The sequence below is a fragment of the Ahaetulla prasina genome, chromosome 1, assembly GCF_028640845.1.
Source record: "Ahaetulla prasina isolate Xishuangbanna chromosome 1, ASM2864084v1, whole genome shotgun sequence".
NCBI lineage: Eukaryota > Metazoa > Chordata > Lepidosauria > Squamata > Colubridae > Ahaetulla > Ahaetulla prasina.
In genome coordinates, this window is record NC_080539.1 from 75,590,387 (window position 1) to 75,611,364 (window position 20,978).

The 20,978-nt window shown below is 33.2% G+C and overlaps 1 protein-coding gene across 1 annotated transcript in view; it reads right to left on the bottom strand.

Moving 5' to 3' along the window:
* CRIM1 (cysteine rich transmembrane BMP regulator 1) overlaps positions 1-20,978 on the bottom strand; it is a 151,928-nt gene that overhangs the window by 114,139 nt on the left and 16,811 nt on the right. Inside the window, exon 2 of the mRNA XM_058164607.1 lies at positions 19,797-19,967. Within this exon, the coding sequence (XP_058020590.1) occupies positions 19,797-19,967 (171 nt within the window). The remainder of the gene's footprint in view (positions 1-19,796; positions 19,968-20,978) is intronic.

A 20,978-nucleotide genomic window follows, 5' to 3' on the forward strand; every position in this document is an offset into this window, starting at 1 on the left:
AATTCTCTAACTGGGAAAACTTTTTATGTATGTATTTTTTATTAAAGTATAAACTAAACAAACTTGCATGAAAGATTAGGAAGCTAAGTTCCAAGCATGGAGAGAACTTCCTCTCTCACAAACATATAACAACACACATATGAAATTACATATTTGTAATAGTCACCAAAAGGGGGAAGTTAGAAATGGTTCCCAGGAGTGGCATTAAAGCATCGCTTAAAGTAAGGAAATAAATTACTTAATAAGTAGCAAAATGATGCTGAATATATATTGCAAGCTGAATGTAAATTAAGTTAAACCTGACATAAACAACACATTAACAGTACTTTGAGTTGATGTTTTTAAAGCATTTAAAATGCAAAATCAGAATTGTACCAGTATCTTTTGCACAACATAGCTTTGCCATCATGTGAATTTTATATTTTTCATTTAATTTGTTTGTATATGTTTTCCTTATTTTTAGTTTGCATATATTTTGTTACTAATTATGATAATTCAGTACACCCACTTCTAATAATCTTGAATCAATTAGAAAACAGGTGCTAACATAGTTATATAGGAAAATAAGTATATCTGAAAAGTAGCACAAGAAATTCCACAACGTTATAATGAACAGGCTAATGGTATAGTGGTGAAGGCATCTGGCTAGAAACCGAGAGATAATGAATTTTAGTGCTGCCTTAGACACAAAGTCAGCATGGTGATTTTAAGTGAGCCATTTTCTCTCAGCCCTAGGAAAGAGGCAATGGCAAATCACTCCTGAAAATCTTTGGCAAGAAAATTGCAGGAACTTGTCCAGACAGTCTGAGAATTGAACACCACTGAATGAAAAAAAGAAAAAGAAAACAACTTACAGAATTTCAAATCTGAGAATTTGATCAATACATGTTCATTCTAGAATACGTTTGATTTTGTTTTTCCATATATTTAACAACTACAAAAACCGTACGTATTTAGTTTAAATTCCCTCAAATAATCTTACTTGAAAGCAAACCATTTCTTCCTGTCTGTAACTATGCAAAGTGAGGGAAAACAGAAGGCAAATTCTCAAAGAACTCCAATACTAAGTCTTTTGAAAGACTATATAGTGATAATATCATGTTTTCAACATTTAACAAGTCTGAAAGTTTTACTCTGTTGCCCTAAACTATAAAGCACACATCAGTAACAAGAAGCATACTAACCCGAATAAATCAAGTACAGATAACTGATATACAATAAAACTGGATACTTTTGATCTTTACTTTTCCATTTTTAGAAGAGTATAAGACTTATCAGGATAGTTACATTTTTTCCAGCCCTTATGTAGGTCACATATCTTGGATTAGTTTTTTTTTCATTTTAGCCAACTTATCATTCAATTTATTGTTGCCTAATAGTATTAATATAGCAATACTATTACAGGTAGTCCTCTACTTACAACCACAACTGAGCCCAACATTTATGTTGCTAAGTGAGAAATGTGTTAAGTGAATTTTGCCCCATTGTATGACTTTTCTTACCATATTTGTTAAGTGAATCACTGCAGTTAAATTAGTAACCCGGTTGTTAAGCGAATCTTGCTTCCCCATTGACTTTGTTTGTTAGAAGGTTGCAAAAAGTATCACATGATTCCAGGACACTGCAACTGTCATAAATACGAGCCAGTTGTCAAGCATCCAAATATAAATCATGAGACCATGGGTATGCATGATGCAATGGTCGTAAGTGTGAAAAATAGTCATAAACCACATTTTTCTGTGCTGATGTAATTTCGGATGGTCACTAAATGAACTGTTGTAAGTCAAGGACTACCTGTAGTTGACTGTTTAATTAGAAAGCTAACTGGACCAGATCAATTTTAAGCAACTACTCATTTATTGACAATTGGCTGCATCGACTGTTTAACTCTTTTGAAGGGAAAAAATATTTGTTCACCTTACTGAACTGCACATTCGCAGTCTTTCATCTATTGCTACCAACTCTGAAAAAAATTATACACCAGAATTCTTCAGGACTTTAGAATAAAATTAATCTGAGCCCGAAAATGTGAATTCATTTAGTATGGCAAGTAAGTGGTAGGCACCAAAGCAGTCCTAACAGCACATTGCCTTTACTAAAGGAGCACTGCAGGGATGACGTAATCTCCAGACATCTACGAAGAGCAGTTATGGAGGCAGTAGAGATGCCACTGAAAATGCATCAACATCATAAGACAGGAAAGTGGGAGTCTTTCTTCATTTAAAAAAATGTGTTTACCCGGTAGATATTCTGAGTGCCATTTCTGAACTTTACCAGATTTTTAATATAGTGTTTTAAATTCACTGAACTATATACGGTACTCCAGGTGTAAGCTTGTATAAAGGCTTGCTATATCAACAGTTTTTCCCCCCCAAGGATTGAGTTTGTCTCTTTTTTTTTTCAGCAACTGCATAATATGCTGACAATCTCACAGAACCAACCACAATGACTCCAGGACCCATTTCCTGCTGCAAGGCTGGCAGATTAAATTCCTATATATGTACCAAGGTCAGCATTTTCCATCTTCAGCTATATTCCATCTTCCAATCACTATCTGATTACTACATCTCTAAAGGAGCAAAGGCAATAAAGTCTACCCTCCGGAATATTACATAGGATTTTGGTACCTGTATAAAAGTCATGGTTCTCAAAAATATTTGTCTGCAATCTAGACATGGACAGTTACAGTATCTGATATGAAAGATTTTACAGTTGTATTTAATAAATGACAAAACTATAACAAATCATAGTTAAAAATCTGATGACATACTGATGGAGCAGTATCAAATAATCTGATCATTTATACATTTTCTGAAAAGTTTATCAGCTGAATTAAGGATAGATATTAGAAATATAACCATTTTATTTGTCACTGCAGACATGACTTCAAATGAAGCCAGAACCACAGCTGGAGAAACCAGTAAATCTTTATGAAAGCATAGATTTTTCATTTTAAAAAATGACATTAGTACTAAGAAATCTTAATATTTCTAAGCCATTTCCATATAACTTTTTGAAAGTTTTTCTTCAAGACAGATTCAACAATATCTAGAATCTGCTCTATCACAATATGTTTTCTTATACATTTGGAACCAATATTACTGATTATACTGTATTCCACAATACAGTATAATAGTACTGTACTAGTACTAAGTGATCCTTTAAAAATGGAATGGAAGTTACATCACGGCTAAGACACCTGCTAAAACTTTCCAATTCTTCCTTCTCTTTCATACCAAGGTACATTATAACTGACAAAGCCAGCTATGCTTTTTTCTCAAACTGAATATAGACAATTTCCATTTATTTTTACAATTCTTATGTTACTGCGTACCAGTTCAATCTTACCATGACACACTATTCACATTAGGCTGTTTTTAGATGCAGTTCAACCAATTTGAACATCAAGAAAAAAATCAAACGAATACAGATTTCACTTGTTTTAGTATATTAAACACAATTGGTATTATTGTGCCATATTGTCAACTAAAAGCAATACAGAAAGGAGAGATATTAGGGGAGGGAAGAGAATCGGTTTCTGCCACTAACAGGCTATAATGCCACACTATCAGGGGTGAAATTTATCAGGTTCTGACAAGTTCTGGAAAACCGGTAGTGGAAATTTTGAGTAGTTTGGAGAACTGGCAGATACCACCTCTGGGTGGCCCCAGAGTGGGGTGGGAATGGAGATTTTGAATATCTTTCCCCCAGGAATGGGGACGGAATGGGGATTTTCAGTATCCTTCCCCTGGAGTGGGGTGGGAATGGAGATTTTGCAGTATCCTTCCCCTAGAGTAGGATGGGAATAGATATTTTGTAGTATCCTTCCCCTGACACACCCACCAAGCCACGCCCACAATTTTTTTTAGTAAAAAAAATTGAATTCCACCACTGCACACTATGCTGATAAATTCAGTGCAAATAAGGAACTGACTAGAGAAAATGAATAAAGGAGAAAATCTATGTGGTTGTCAATCAAGGACTTGACTCATATTATAGGGCAAATCACAGGTTGCCCAATAGGACACATTTTAAAGGGAAGGTGGACAGACTAGATTCAAATAACTTTGAAAATAGAACCAATATTTAGCACTGAAACAATCATATCACTCTACATGCAGAAATGCAAGAGATATTATTAGTAATCTAAATACAAAATTATTTTATTATACATGATGTTCACACCAAACAATATGGACAGAAAAGCAATTGGTCTCTCTCTCTATCTCCTCAAGATTTGTCTCTAACTACATCATAGTTCCTATTAACCAAAAGATGAAGGAGGAAAGTACTTCAACCTGCATCTTCATATAAAATACAAGTGACTAGTAATCCTCACAAATCTCCAAGCCTGCCGATATATTCTCCAAGAAGTGTATCAAGGAATCTATGGACTATTTAGTATGTTGATATAAGTCATTGCTATAGCTTCTATGGCATGAATCCTGAAAGGTCTTCAGTTCTGACATGAGGTAAGTCCTCCGCACCATCTTTTGTAAGATCTGTACCAAAGAAAGGTAAACTTACCAGCAGTTCTTTTAACAGTAGTCTTCCTCTTCCTTCAGCCTACAACTGAGTCCTTATACTAAGCGTAATGGCTCCACCTACCAGGAAGCAAAAGAATTGTCAATCAAGAACATCACAGGGTATCACCTTGCCCTCTTCCACATCAGTTAAAAGATTTCTTTGGAAACGAGTATGATACAAAAATCTCACTAAAATTCACCTCAGCCTATTAAATAATCTTATTAAAGAAAAGTTGTAGATTCTTAGAGAAGAGGTAAAATTGTTTATGTAACAATTCCATCTATTTATCAATTTCATACCATAATCGAAATTAGAATTTTAGAACAGAAAAGGACTTCTCCCAAATAGCACAATTGTTGCCCAATGACCACACATAATCATCAGAAGGAAGAAGAGCCATAACATCCCTATGTGAATATAAAATAATAATCTTCCAACTACAACCCTGAGATTATATATCATAGATATACCTATTCATTTATATAATCTGTGCTAAGATACATTTTCTGTACAAATTTTTTTTAAAAAGTAACTAGCATAAGTCACAATAAACTATGTATACAACCACTTCAAGATTCTCATTTAAGCGCATGTAAAAAAAATCAGATTAGGTGGTTTCTACCTACCTATTTCTTCAGTTGTAAAAATCTTAGTGGTATAATCTAGAGAAGAACATCTCATACCCAGTCTGTGAAGATCAACTGCAATATATTTGCTTCAACCTAGGCAAGAGAGTTGATTCTGACAGCTGTGAAGCAAAAGTGCTTCTGTTCAAAGGCAAACTCTGAAACATTTCCCAATAAAAAAGATGATCAAAATACAAGATTTATAGAGATGAGTCCTTCTCAAGTCATCTAGAATGCGGATTGAATTCATCTGATTTAAGTTTCAAGGACTCTAGACCCCATCTTTATATAAAAATTAAGCACCACTCAAAGTAATTATCTTTATCCATCCGGAATATTTCTATTCTTGTGGAAAATGGGATAGACCAGCCATATAATCTGTAAGTAGCAAACACATTTGAATCACTGTTCAGTTAAGCAATCTGCTTCAAATTTACTTTATATAGAAAAATTGGATGTATTTTAAAATATTCTTGCCAATATTTTTTGTTCAACACTCCTGTACAAAATGGCAAGTCTACATGTTAAAAAAATATTTCACAGAAAAAAATTGAGGAAGTTAATCAATGATAGAAACAACTTTGAATAACTTCATTTCAACTTTAAATATTTCATGAAAATTTAAAAAAAGCTACCACAGATCTATATTTAACAATATGAAGAATAGTTAACAAGTTCTACATTTATAATACATTATATTCTTACATTAACAACGGGATGCTTGCTATTAAATTTAGATACTCTATCTAAAAGAAAACTGCGGGACATTTCCCCAATAAACCACTTGAAAACTTCAGGTTGTTTCACATTTATATACAGATATTTATCCTGATGTTGCAAGTCATGAAAGGATGAAGAGTTTTCTTCAGTTGTACTGGAACGGGAGTATAGTGTAATGGAACAGAAAATGGCAGTGACACAAATGGATGTAAATTTGCCGATCAACTCTAAACTATCTGTTCAGGCTTTAAACTTTGCTTCTACCTATTCCTATTGGGAAAATAAAATAAACTGAAAGAAGAGTAGTTTCAAACTGACCCTGAAATTAAGCTAGATAACTTTTTGTGATTTGGTACTTTTCTAACCATGCATGAAAATAAACATTCCTGATGGATTTTAAGTCATTATGCAAAGTCAATGACATCATTAACAATACATTATTTCTATATAGCCTTCATTCTGAATGGGAAGTATTACAGTTATTCTAAATTTAGGGGTACGTTTCTTTTAGGTAAATACAGTATTAAGCAATTTTTCAAAGGCTGAAAGTTTCTGAAGTAGAAATCTATGGTTCTTTCAAGTATATAAATGGACAGTGAGAAAACTTACAAATGACATCTGTTTAGTTTTAGTGTATTACACTAATGTATGGGGGGGAAAGAAAGCAGCATTTTAGTAATAGAATCAATTAAAACAGCAGAATCAAACAGAGATTGTACTTTGAAGAAATTTAATGTTCCAGATGTTTTCAGTCCAGTTTCAAAACATGAACATGAAATTTTCTTCTATTAAATTCTGTATCTATACAAAGTTCAGAGTTACATCTCAATTATTTGGTTTATGAGGGTTCCTACAGGCTTTTTATAATCTGATTTGATGATACCTTAACTAATGCATACAAATTTAAGTCATGAGTATTCAAAGCTGAATCCTGTTAATAAAGTAACCATGCACAGTTTCTGCTTTAGGTTGAAGAGAAGCTCTCATTTAAGCAACACTTTAATTTAAAAAAAGTATTATATGCACAAAAATTAAAAAACACCAATTGTATAGCCATTCTACATAATTAAAGATACTAAAAACTGTATTCTTGCTAACACTTTAATATGCAACTTATGAGAATTTAATTCTTTGATAAGGTGATGTAAAGGAACCAGTTTAATAATACACAAGTGAAGGACCCAGAAATGTTTCACAGAAACACTAGCGGCAACTGAGATACTAAGCATAATCAATTACTCATATCTAGTCATATAAAGGAGACTTAAAAAAAAAGAAAGATTTGCCACTCATCCAAAGAGGTTTTCATTTTTTTCTCTTTCTCAGAAAAATAAAAAAATTGAAACCTACGTTTTAAGTCCATAAAGTAAACCCCTTCCTTTATTTATTGTTCTAGCTATAATATCAATGAGTATAAACTTCAACAATCCCTTCCCCAAACTGTAAATGACCTTTATAAGTATTAAAAATTTGAAAGCTTTATACTCTTAATTCAATACCATAATAATAAAGCAGGATTATACTTGATAAATAAACTTTATATAAAATTTCAATTTCCCCTCTCTCTAAAGTCCTTCATGCTCTTTAAACTGTGAAAACAATATTCCCTTTTCCTAATTTTCAATTAATAAGATGCTATGCTGCTAAAAAATTTCTTTCTGGAGTACAGAAAACTATCTATGTAGCCTTTAACTAATCTTTGCCTATAATCCTATGTATTAATCATGTAATAAGTATCATTGAATTGAACACTGCTTACTTCTGAAAGAGAAAAGTAAAGTTGTATAGTCTAGCCACTAGCATATATGACAGAATGAAAATCCAAAATCCATTCTGGACACAATGGTCATTTTTATTTACAGCAAAAAACAAAACAAAACACCATGCTGGCTACGGAATTCTGGGAGTTGAAGTCCACACCTCCTAAAATTGCCAAGTTGAAAAATACTGCTTAAAATTGAAAGAACTTTAAACATTATGATTAACTTAATTTCTTTTTATTACAAGTATAAATTCTAAATATGATCATCAGTTTCCATTCCATAAACTTTGACAGTTCTGAACATATTAAGAAAACGATAAATGAAAGCAAATTGGTTAGTTTATACATGCTGGACAACTGTCTTATTAATGTAGGAGATAGGAAAGTAAAAAATATGATAGCTCAGATGGGATTTACATTCAGACAATTAAAAAAATAGAAAGTGTGTGTGTGTGTGTGTGTGTGTGTGTGTGTGTGTATAAATGGAAAACTGACTAGTGGTCAGTTTATTATTATTATTATTATTATTATTATTATTATTATTATTATTATTATTATTATTATTATTATTAATAATAATAATAATAATAATAATTTTATTTTTGTATTTTTTTCAGATGATGGACATGTGTTTATCCCAAGCATATTTAAATTCACTACCTTGACCTTTGCTGGAAATCGGCTCCAAGTTTCCACTATTCTTTCTGTGAAGTAATACTTTCTTTTGAACTTCCTTCCTGTCGGTTTGAGATTAGGCCCCAGTGTTTTTTTTATTTTTGCTTAATAATGAAAATACTCCCTTCTAGAACCTTATTCATACTCCTTAATATATTTAAAAGTTTCAATCATGTCACTCATTTCCCTTTTGTCTTCCAGGTTGTACATATTCAGTTCCACCAATCCTTCTTGTTATGTTTTGTCTCTCAGACCTTGCACCATTTTTGTTGCCGGTACCTGGACTCATTCAATTTTATCAATATCTTTTTTTAAGTGAGGTCTATAACTGGATCCAGTTCTCCAATTGGGGTCTGACTAAAACCCTATATAGTGGAATAAGGATCTCCTTTTTCTGCTGATATTCTCTCTAGTTATGAATCCCAGAATTTTGTTTGCCTTCACAGCTGCCTGGCCACACTATTTACTCACTTTTGCAGTCATCTGCTATGAGCACACCTAAATAGTTTTTTATTGTTGTTCTCTCTAACACCGTATTTCCAATATTGAACACTGCCAGAGGATTGTTTTTCCGTAATCTTACATTAAACTACAGTTTCCATATTTCTGACAAATTTTCCAGTAATGCTGAATCACTTTCCATGTTATGAATACCCCTAGGAAAGTCACCTCTATTACATACTTTTTTATCATCAGCAAAAAGCAATTCTTCTATTACACCACTTACAAACACACTGAACAGAACAAGATCTAAGACTTATGGTACACCACTTGTAACTGATCTCTGTCCAAACATTAACAATCATACGTTCAGATCTTATGTGGAACGGTATCAAATTCTTTGCTAAAATCCAGATAGGCTATATCCACAGTACTACCTTTATCAAAAACATTTGTGACATAGTTAAAAAAGGCAAAGTTTAAAAAATTACATGTTTCCCCTTACACCTATGCATTACCAATCAACTACTGTACAAACAAATCAACTGCTCAGGAACTAGCACCACTATACTACACAACAGTCAATTTAAGGTTTGCACTATAATTTTATGGCTTTAATAACCAAGCCTATTACGCCTATGATTACATCTATACTATTTTCCAAGCATACATCCCTACTAAAGAGTTTTTTAAATTGTATTGTTATACAAGTACTGCTTTAACACTAGATATTGTCACTGTTTTCACTGTCACTGTCCAATATATGCAACACTACTGGCACCATTTCATTAAGCAAGCCTTCTCCAATATGAAGGCTTCCAAACATGTTAGACATTGATTCCCCCCATATTCAAGATTACTTTAGTTTCATCCTATTACTACATAAAAAGGGTACTTCTCTCTTTAGCAGAAAGCTGATTATCTCCAATATTTCAGCCAATCTAACATACTGCAGAGCAGGAAAGGGTTAGCTACCACTAAAATGAGCAAGGTTCAGTTATTCCAGGCTCATCACATTTGCTGTGTTATGACTAAGTGAGAAACCTGATCACACATACTTGTAACCATGCATATATTTGGACAGCAAACAAGGATAGGAAGTAAAAGCAGAACCATGGACTAAATGCAGGAAAAGAAAGACTGCTGCTCAGTATAAGATAATTAACATATTTTGCATAGTTGTTTTATATATAAAAGATACAAATTTTCAGGGTTTTTTTATTGTGGCAAAAAAAGTCACAAAACTGGAATTTGCAAAATGCCAGTGCCAAGTCTTCTCCCTTAAAAGATAAAGAATTACAAAGCACTAAATTTTTGTTTTCTAAATATTGCGAAGTTCTGTTTTTACTTCCCATGAGAGTTCTATTTCACAGCAATGTTAGTGCTTATATAACTACAATAAAAGTTGTGAACTCTCAGATGTAATTCCCAAGTGTCTTAGCAATATTCATTCATTTATCTAATTTACATCTCACTTTTATTTGGTGCAATTCAAAGTGGAGTAGATAAACTTCCTGCTTTCTATTTTTCCCACGATAATTATATGAGGTGGGTTAGGCTAAGTGACCAACCTAAAGTTGGCTTCTGTGCCTAAAGGAGGATTGGGTCTCCTAGTTTTCTAATACTGAACAGCACCTTAACTACAGGTAATCTTCAACTTACAACAATTTATTTAGTGACTGTTCAAAATTACAACGGCACTGAAAAAAGTGATTTATGACCATTTTTCACACTTATGACTATTGTATCATCCTCGTGATTATGTGATTTACATTCAGATGCTTGGTTCATATTTATGATGGTTGCAGTGTCCTGGGGTCATGTGATCATATTTTGCAATCTTTCTGCAAAGTCAATGAAGAATTCACTTAACATCTATGTTATTAATTTAACAACTGCAGCGATTCACTTAACAATGGGGCAAGAAAAGTCGTAAAACAAGGCAAAACTCACTTAACACATTTCTCACTTAGCAACATAAAGTCTGGGCTCAACTGTGGTCATAACTTGAGGTCTATTTGTATTGCACCAAACTGGATCTCTCCAGTAGTCAGAGACGGAAAGAACTGTTAAATGTCCTAATATATTTCCAGTTTTGCTGAAGAAAAAATTAGAAAACTTAAAACTAACTATGCCGTATCATTCATGATGATGTGCAGTATTACAAAACAATGAACTGTGTACAATTCTATATATACAGAATTGTTTAACATACTTACCTCCTGCTTATATACAGAAAGCATCAACCTGGCAAGAATTATACATGTCACAAGGCTGGAAAGTTAATTATAATGTTTCACTGCATTTCTGAGTAATGATGTTATAGGGGTAAATTTCCTTATCTATTTACAATACAGCCAATAGAAGGTATTCTCTCCAGGTCTTTCATTTGACATTCATAATCACAATACATTAAAATGCCCAATATCATTCATATGTATTTTTCTTACTTTTCTTATTATATGCATGGCAATATTAAAATGAGGCTGATTGACCAAGGTATTTTCATCCTCTCTCATGACTACTTTCTTTTTCTATTAATGTATTTTTAAAGAAACCTATACATTAACTTTCTTTAACAGATGCATTACTCTCATGCTGTAATACTTGTGCAATAAGAGAACTTGACTTTTTCATGAATAAGCTGTTATTAATAACATTTAATAGGGAAGTGAATTGGGCATCTCTTTCATATAAGTAAGAAGTTGATTACAAAAGAATAAATCAAATTTAACGAAACTGTAAACTTGCTCTATGTTGTATGTGGGAAACTAAAACATTTTTGTATTTATTTTTTATGTACTGTTGAATTTAAAAAAGAGCCATATCACAGTGCCAAGTTAAATTTGTATTATTTAGCCTTGCATTTCCCCTCCCCACTTTAATCAACAGCAGATGCCTGGAGTAACGCATGGGGGAAGGGCCTTAGCCATTTATCAATGAAGTGGTTCTGAAGGAAGTAAACATCTTCTCATATGGCAAATAGATGGTGTATTGGACTGAATTCTGATGGGAGATCTCAGCAAGAGTTCAACAGTCACTTCTCCCTACTCAATCTGAGCAGTTATGCTTCAATTGCTAAGACTGTAGCATTGGATGGAAAATACGAAGTAACTACAAAACGTTATACAGTATTTTCAGATTTCTCTTTCAACCATTCACACCATATTTTTCAAGACTTACAAGCAGTTGCATTGACTCATGAAAATGAACCTTGGGTCCCAGTAGAATAAAGGGAAAATAAATACCTTTGCTCACAATGGATATACATTGGGGTTCTGGGAACTTATCACATCATTTCCGATCCACTTTATAATAATATATATAATATAACAACAGAGCTGGAAGGGACCTTGGAGGCCTTCTAGTCCAACCCCCTGCCCAGGCAGGAAACCCTACACCATCTCAGTCAGATGGTTATCCGTCTTTGTTTCCCATTACCCATGTACCTAACTATCAACTTACCTACAAGCATTTAGAGTTCTGGGAAACTTAAAGTGACATTGTATTAATGGCAACCAGCAACTTCTATCTGCAATGGTGACATCAAGTCTATGGCATGAAATATATCTTACAATAGCTGGAAATGCAAAGGAACTGCCTTGAAGGATTCTTCTCTCCTTTCAGATAAATGGAGCTATTTCTCTTAATCTTGACTCATAGTAACACTCCCACTTTCCATTTCTGCTTGTATATTTTGCAGCAAACCTGACATCTTTGTAAGCTCCTAATATGGAATAAAATTCTTCTTACATCCTGTAGCAACAGGAATGCAGACTAGGTGTCAGGGTTTCAAGTTTTCTAATGCCACATAATTTGGTTCACATAAAAAAAATATAAATATCATAAATAATCAATTTAAAATAATGCTTATTTTTCATTGTTCTGTGCCAAATTAAATCTTGGATCCATTTTATTTATTGTTGTTTACACGGGATATGGGGATCTTCTAGCTCTTCAGGTATGGCTGAGTTTCAGCCTCCAGCTGCTGCAGTCATTAGAGCCCATAATGAAGAATGCAAGAATTTACAGATAAACATCTAATGTGGCACAGCTTTTTCATACCTTGTCTGTACTGACTTTGCCTAGTTTTCAATATGGAGTTATTAGATACCTAGCCCAAGATCTTATACATGTATATGTTCTGCCACAAAACTAGAATCACTGTCTTCCCTCCTGCTCATCCTTCTTAATTATTAGACAATGTTATTTTAAACATTCCTTCTGAAGTTGAAGTTTTGTTCCTCTTCCCTTTCTAGAAGGAATATTAATTGAAAAACTTGATATACAGTGCTATTATAGTTTCTGGTATTAAAAGCGTATATAGGTGTACATAAGTTTAAGAATTTGATAAATGTTTCCAATTTATTTATTAAGCATAAATTTTGTCTATGTGAAGCTCACTTTTGTCTTTATCTTCAAGAAAACTGTTCATCACAACTCATAGCTGAACTTTGCAACCTTCAGAGTTCTGGGAAGTTTTTAATTTGACCAGCGACTTTTCTCATTGCTACAAGTATTCCTACAGAAGCATACTTATTACATCTGAACACTTGACTGATTACCAAATTAGCTAATAAACATATCAGTTATTCCTTTAAGCTTAAGAACAACTACAACAGGCCACATGACTGTGGAACTCAATATAAAGTTTTCCTTCTAGCTGACTATAATACACTTGAAATGTTAATTATGTTTGTCACCAAGTGAAATGATGCAAATTTTATAAAAAACTGGACTGTCATTCAGCATAGAAAATATAACCTTGATGAAAGATGACCTTGTTGAAAATATGCAAGAACCATTATCTAGACAAAAGGGGCTGAAACATTTTTAAGTCCTGAGAAATTCAGAAACAGATAGCTCCCGAATTCACTGGAGTATAAGAAGAGGGAGGCGATACAGCAGAGATTTACAAGATTCTGTTATTATATCCAACCTCAAAATAAAAATAGCTTTAGTTTTCCTGTGGAGTTGATTTCTTAATCTGGTCTATCTAGGAGATCTATCCAGGAGAACATGTTGCTCAAACATTTTTCAAATTTAAAAGTACATATTATTAACATACAGTGATTTTTACTCTTCAAATTTGAACTAGATCTCCTATACCTTGATGAACGTATCTTTTCTTTTATGTACACTGAGAGCATATGCACCAAGACAAATTCCTTGTGTGTCCAATCACACTTGGCCAATAAAAATTCTATTCTATTCTATTCTATTCTATTAAAATATACGGTAGCTTCAATATGGGTCTAGTGGAAAGAAAGAAAAGTTCTTATCAAGAAGGGGTAACTTTCTCAATAAATATGTGTCTAAATATAGCTGAATGTAGTATAAAATACAAAACAGCTTTCCCTCTTTTAATTGTATATGATTAACCCTTAGTTTACAAACATTCAACAACACTTCCAGAAAAAAATATTTCTTTAGCACGAATGAAAACCTCAGAGCTCTAAGCAACTTGATTTGAAATGAATTGCTTTTTTAAAAAAATTAATACTCTTATGTTCTTTGAACAGATAATGCTACAACACTTGTTCAACCAGTTTTAGAGTTATTTACAACAGAAATGCAGAGGTTAGAACAGTATTTTAAAAGCATGTATTAACCCCTATACAATTCCAGAATATATATAGAGTTTAACCAGGTTTACTCTCAAGTAAACTGATGAGACTGCAGCCTTAGAATTAAGTCCAATAAGCTTTCTCTGAGTTTTCATAATTCCTCAGTTTCCCCATGCAAGTTTAACTGGCAGACAATATGCATTCCTGGCAGTGCCTCTATTCTTTAATCTCTAATTGTGAACTCCACACAATTCTGGAAAGTATTTTGCTGTGATAAATTCCAGCACTTTTGTTCCCACTTCCAAGAGCTTCTATCTGACAAAGCTTTACAACAGTAAGGAAGTCTTTTTTACTCTTCTTTTGAGAATTACCATGATAACAGAGTGTTTTAGTAAAAGAAGAAAGGACAAATATAGTTCAGGGTTCTTTCATGCACACAAGTTTCTTCCAGAAGCCAATATTGTCATAGAATAATTTTCTTGGCAGCTACATTTCTCACCTCCTCTCCAATCTCTCCAATTGCTGTGATTTTACATTTCCTCAATAAAATTCTAAAAAAGTCAATTCTCCCAGCCATTCTTGCTCCAAAAGCATGTTTCCTCATTAATACAGATACATGTACCATATGTCCACTGAAAAACTATGTTGGGACTAAAATGTCTTCTGATTAAGATGGTGTTGCAGTCAGACAAATATCAGTATTTCCTGGTGCCTCCTATAGTAATTGCATTGTAATTTATTTGTTACTCTAATTACTACTACTGGAACCAGTGCTTACTTTGTATTTTTCATAATCTAAGAGAGTTATCAATTTAATGGCATCAAAAAACTTCTGCTAGCATCTTTCCTAACTAGGGCAATAGTTTTGACAGCTAGTGAAAAAAAGAGGTGAGAATATCAGGGCTATTAAAGACACCATTAACACTCTAAGTAACAAAATGAATACAACTAAGAGCAGAACATCTCATTTGGAAGTTCACTGAAATCTACAATCAATTAACTAAAACTTGTTAAGCTTCTTCAGGACAAAACAGAATTTATAGAATCTCACTCTTTATGGGTTTATATGTGATTGGAATTCCAGAGGAAACTTGCACAAAGTTGTCTTTATGAACTGGAAAGTACTGGCTTTGCCTGAAGACTGTCAGGTAAATAGCAAGAGGATTTTCTGCATTCCAGTTTCTTTTTTTCATACAACTGATAAGCCTCAGCCATTCCTTGTCAAATTAATTGTATTTGTTGGGAAAATTTTTACAGAAACCCAACCTTTAAGAATAGGATAAAAAAAAACTCATAACATTTTGCTAATAACACAGTAAGATGTTCAACACAGCAACAATTATTGACTGAGAGAAGACGCTTCAATAATTTAATCAGGATTCCAATCATCTTTGTTTTGATATTTGCAAATGGCTCTGATAAATCATTTCATAATTATGAAGCTCAAAAATGTCTTACCTCTTGATGCTCCTGTTGAAGGAGAGGATTTAAAAATGCATGTTTCTGGTATGTTTCATGAATCCAGGCTATTAAACTTCTTTATCTCTTGCTCTTAATTAAACATTTGTTTGTTATCTCTATCTCTATCTCCATCTCTATCTCTATGTCCTTGGCTATACGGAAAGAGTATAGCTTCTTTTAAAATTCTTTGCTTTTTCCTTAATTTTTCTCTTTTTCTAAATCTTCCCTTATCAATGATACTTGTATTTTAACATGCAAGTACAGTGAAACTTATATGTTTGTGAACCCTTGAGTATTTCTGCCTAAATATGACCCTGTCCTCCACACAAGTCCAAAAACTAGAGAACACAATTAAACAAATGAGTAAAAAACACTACATTTGCTCATTTAGTTATTGAGCAAATGATCCAAAGCTACAAATTTGTATGTAGCAAAAGTATGTCAATTAGAGTCAGATGTTTCAATCAATAGAATGATAATCAGGAGTGAGTGTGAGATATTTATTTAAAGAACAGCATTATTTATTTAAAGAACAGAATTCTAGAAATTTACTGACAAATTTGATCTTTACAACATATGTTTGTGAAAGTATAGAATGAACAAAGAAAATTTCTGAGAAACTCTGAAAAAAGATGCTCACCATACTGGAAAAGGTTATAAAACTATTTCCAATGAGTTTAGTATTTACCAGATTGAGTGACAAATGGAGACAATTCAACACCACTGTTATCCTCTTCATGAATAGTCAATCAAACAAGGTCACACCAACAGTGAGATGTTTAATATTTCAAGAGATCTCAAAGAACCCCAAGATAATGTCTAAGGAGGAACTAAAGAACCATCTTGCATTGGTGAATGACATTGTTCATGAGATGTAAGAGGGAAGCTATACTCTCCAAAAAGAACATTGCTGCCAATCTATAGACTGTGTGCCAAAGACCACACAGATAAGCAAGAATGCTCCTAAAATAATTTTCTGTGGATAGATGAAATCACCTTTTGGCTTGAATGAAAAATATTGTATTTGTTGAAAAGCAAAACTGCATTCCAGCATAAGAATTTTATTCAATTTGTTAGCCTGCTTTATTGCTTCTGGATCAGGACAGGTTGCCATCATTGTCAAGTGATTTGTCCATGAACTGCAGCTTAAGAAAGATAACAACCCAAAAGGCACATGAATGATCTAAGAATGGTTCCATCAGAAGTTGATTTTGGGAGAAGTCCTGACTTTAATCCTAGAGGAATGTTGTGGGAGGACCCAAAATAAGTAGTTAATGCAAGGAAACCCACCAACATCCTTGAGTTGCAATTGTTATGTAAAGAGGAAAGGGCTAAAATTCCTCCAAGACTGTGCAGGGCTGATCAAGTGTCATTGGAAACATGTAGCTGTGCTTATTGCTGGTGTGTGTGTGTGTGTGTGTGTGTGTGTGTGTGTGTGTGTTCACCAGCAACTGAAAACAATTTTTGCCTCACATAAATGTATAGGTTTAGATAATTTTTTCTCAATGAAATGAAAAAGTATAATGTTTTTGATTCATTTATTTAACTGTGTTCTTTTTATTTTAGATCATTTTTACGCAGAAATATTGAGCGTTCAAAAGGGTTTACAAACTTTTAAGCACCATTACAGAACTTTCTGTCCCCACTAGATCATGTAACACTGTACTAATATTAACAATCAATGATTAAATTATTAATTTTTGTAGAAAATAGCAACTTAGGTTGTACAATACTTAACTACCACAAGGTGAAATTAAAAGCTTTTATTTTTAATTTTACCACTATTTTTTTTATAACTTTGTTTTTATCATTTTGGAAAAGGTATTTTGGTCTATATAATTCATATATATAATATGCATATAACAAGCATATATTACATCTAATATAGCATCTTAATATGGAATATTAAGTACAGCTAGTCCTTGACTTACAAACATTTGTCTGGTGACCATTCAAAGGTACAGCGGCACTGAAAAAAGTGACTTATGGTGGATTTTCATATTTATAACAATTGTAACCATTGCCATGTGAGCAAAATTCAGGTGCTTGGCAACTGGTATGTATTTATGGCAGCTGCATTGTGTTGGGTTATGTATTTATCATTTGTAACCTTCCTAGACAGCTTCTGACAAGCAAAGTCAATAGAGGAAGCCAGATTCACTTAACAGCTGCAGTGATTTGTTTAACAACTGTGGCAAAAATGTCATTAAATGAGGCAAAATTCATTTAACAACAGCCTTGCTTGCCGATGCAAATTTTGGGCTCAATTCCGGTTGTAAGTCGAGGACAATCTGTATCATTCAAATTTTAACAGATAGGAACTGAATTTGAGATGTTTCACGTGAGACCCATATTTTCTATAAAGAAAAATAACTTTTATAAGAGACTTGGGGGAGAGAGACGGATGTAAATGGCAATTCTAAACATACAAAATACTTATCTTTTGACAAAGAAAGCATTACTCTAAAGAAATAAGTCTATGACTTAGAATTCTTCTGAACTCTTAGGTTCTGCTGGAGGGACCGTACCCTGATTGCAGCCTTATGTGGTGAAACTGTAGCCTTCATTGCTGTCTGGTTAGACTTCTGCAAAGGGCTCCAAAAAGCCCTTTAAAGACTTCTGCCCTTAAAAGTTACAGTTAATCCAGGATGCACTGGCCTGTGTGCTGATACCCAGTGTGGGGTCATATTACAACTGTGCTTCAGGTTCTGCACTAGTCCCATCTGCCTTCTAGATAAAATTTAAAATGATGATTTTGAGCCATACAGTTGTTGTGGCTTAGCATCTGGGCATCTGTGGGATCAACTACTCAAGGTAGAATAGGCCTGGTGATCATTTTGGGAAATTTTTCTTAAAGCCGTTTTGGGGAAGTAAAGGCAACTAAGATTCAAAGCAATCTTCTCAATAGCAGCCGTTGTGCTTTGAAATAACCACCAGAAGAAATTAAATTGACCTCTTTGATTACATTCATGAAGATGATGAAAATTCAAATAGTTTCCTAGAACATTCTATCTTGCATTCATTAGAGGCAATCTTTCTAATCATATGATTGCATTTAGTTGCTTCTAATTTGTATCATAGATATTTCCAGTGTTGTCTTTTATTGTATATGCTGCTAAGAATTTGTTTTGATTGGAGTAGGATATCTATTTTATAGATAAATAATAATTTCTATTTAAAAGTGTTGCTCAAAGCATTTAATATTATCCAGCCAATAAAGTTATATCTTCAAGATCCAGCCTGCACATTCTACAATACTTGCATGTCAGATAGCTAAATGTTGTATCATCTCTAATGTTATTTATATCTTTCATGATAAGATGCAGGACAAGGCTATGTATTTGTGCATGCACATGAATGAATGCATACGTTTCCCAAACAGCAGACGTAATTTTGTAGTATGGATCACAGGGTCATGAAGCTGCTTTAAGGATATATGCCAGTGGATTGGTATATAAATTTAATAATTAATTAAAAGTCATTTACAGATCTATGAAAATGACATTGTTCCCACAGACAAAAATATAAGTATCTTCTTCAAGTCGGATAATAGTCTATTTGAAATTTCAGCATGCATTCCAGCAGAAAACATACTAAGCTAAACATACTAAGCTCAGACAGAATTTAATTTTGGGTCAATTTGTCTTTGAATGTTTTAATTATTCCGTGACAGAAAATAAAGTGTTCCAATGGTGGCTGAAACATATCTATAATTATATATTACAGTGCTTACTAAGCAACATACTAGTCAGATGAGATTTTCTCAATGATGAAAATTACCAAACATAATCATTTCTATTCTAGATATGTAGTCATACATTGTATGAAACATGCCTGCATATATTTTAGTTTATTACTATCCTAAACATTTGAAACCCATTAGTAATCACAAATACTTCATTTGCTAGAACTGTTGTCAACAAGCATGTGGTGATTTACAGCCAATTATATATTGGATATTTAAGGTAATATGCTATAAATAATACAGAAGTCATTTACTAGTGAATACTGACTTACCTTCAATCTTTTTTAAAGCTGACAGGCAAGTATCCCGGCTTGGAAACTCAAAGGGATTATTACAGGTCCTAATAGTATCACATTCGCATTTTCCATTGATTATATTGCAGCCTGTTATGAGGTTTTCATTGCAAGGCTCAAATCCAAGTAGCTGATCATCCCAGTTTTCATCTAAAAACCAAAATGAAACAACTATCATACTGGTAACTTATTGATTTGTTTTATTTAATTCTTTTTTTTTTGCCAAATACTGTACGGAAGTATCTCAATACAAATATTAAACTCATTTAAAGCATTTAAAGCTCCTGTTACAAGATTCTATAACAGCATATCCCCAGTTCACATTATTATCATTGAACCACATTTAAAAAGAAATGTGAACTTGGACTTTTCCAATTAAAATCAAAATTTGAGAACCCTGGGTGTCTTATTTAAAGAATTGCATTCCTAGCACTTGTAACAGAATAAAAAATACAAAAATCCAAAACATAATGGGGACTACTGTATTGTAAAATGTAGCAATCAAGTCATCTCAACTGAATAAGAAGTTGCTATCATTCCAGATGTTTGACAATCCCATCTAATAAAAGTCCCTGTGAAAGAGGTCTAGATGGTTTTAACACAGCTGTTTTCAAGACAATGCTATCATTTCAATCAACCTATGATGCAATAAATCAGCAGTCATTTTCTGACATTCTTCCCTCCAGGTAAATTAAGATAGATAATAAATTTGAATCTGCCACCTCAGTTATGGACCCTGAAGCAATATTAACTGCTCACTCACTTGAATTCCTCATCTAGTGTTGATATAATTTTTTCCCAGTGATCCCTCAAATCAGAGCTGAAAAGAAATCTTAACATGCAATATGGAGTTACTGTTACAAAAGGCATATGTATCAGGATTAGAAGCCACCATAACATTCATTAAAACTAGTTCCACTATCTCAACTCTACACATACAAGACTGTGATATGGAAAAGCAGCCCTAAGTAGCCTATAATCTCTACATCTGATCCTTGTCACGATTGGGACTGGCGACTTGGTCATTAAGTAAAGGGGTCACTAAGTGAAAGTGCTATTACTCATTATATTACTTTAATGTTCATTTGCTTTATAGACTTACCAAGGTCTTAAATGCGAGGGCCGATTGCAAAGTCACTTTTTCATTACCATTTTAACTAT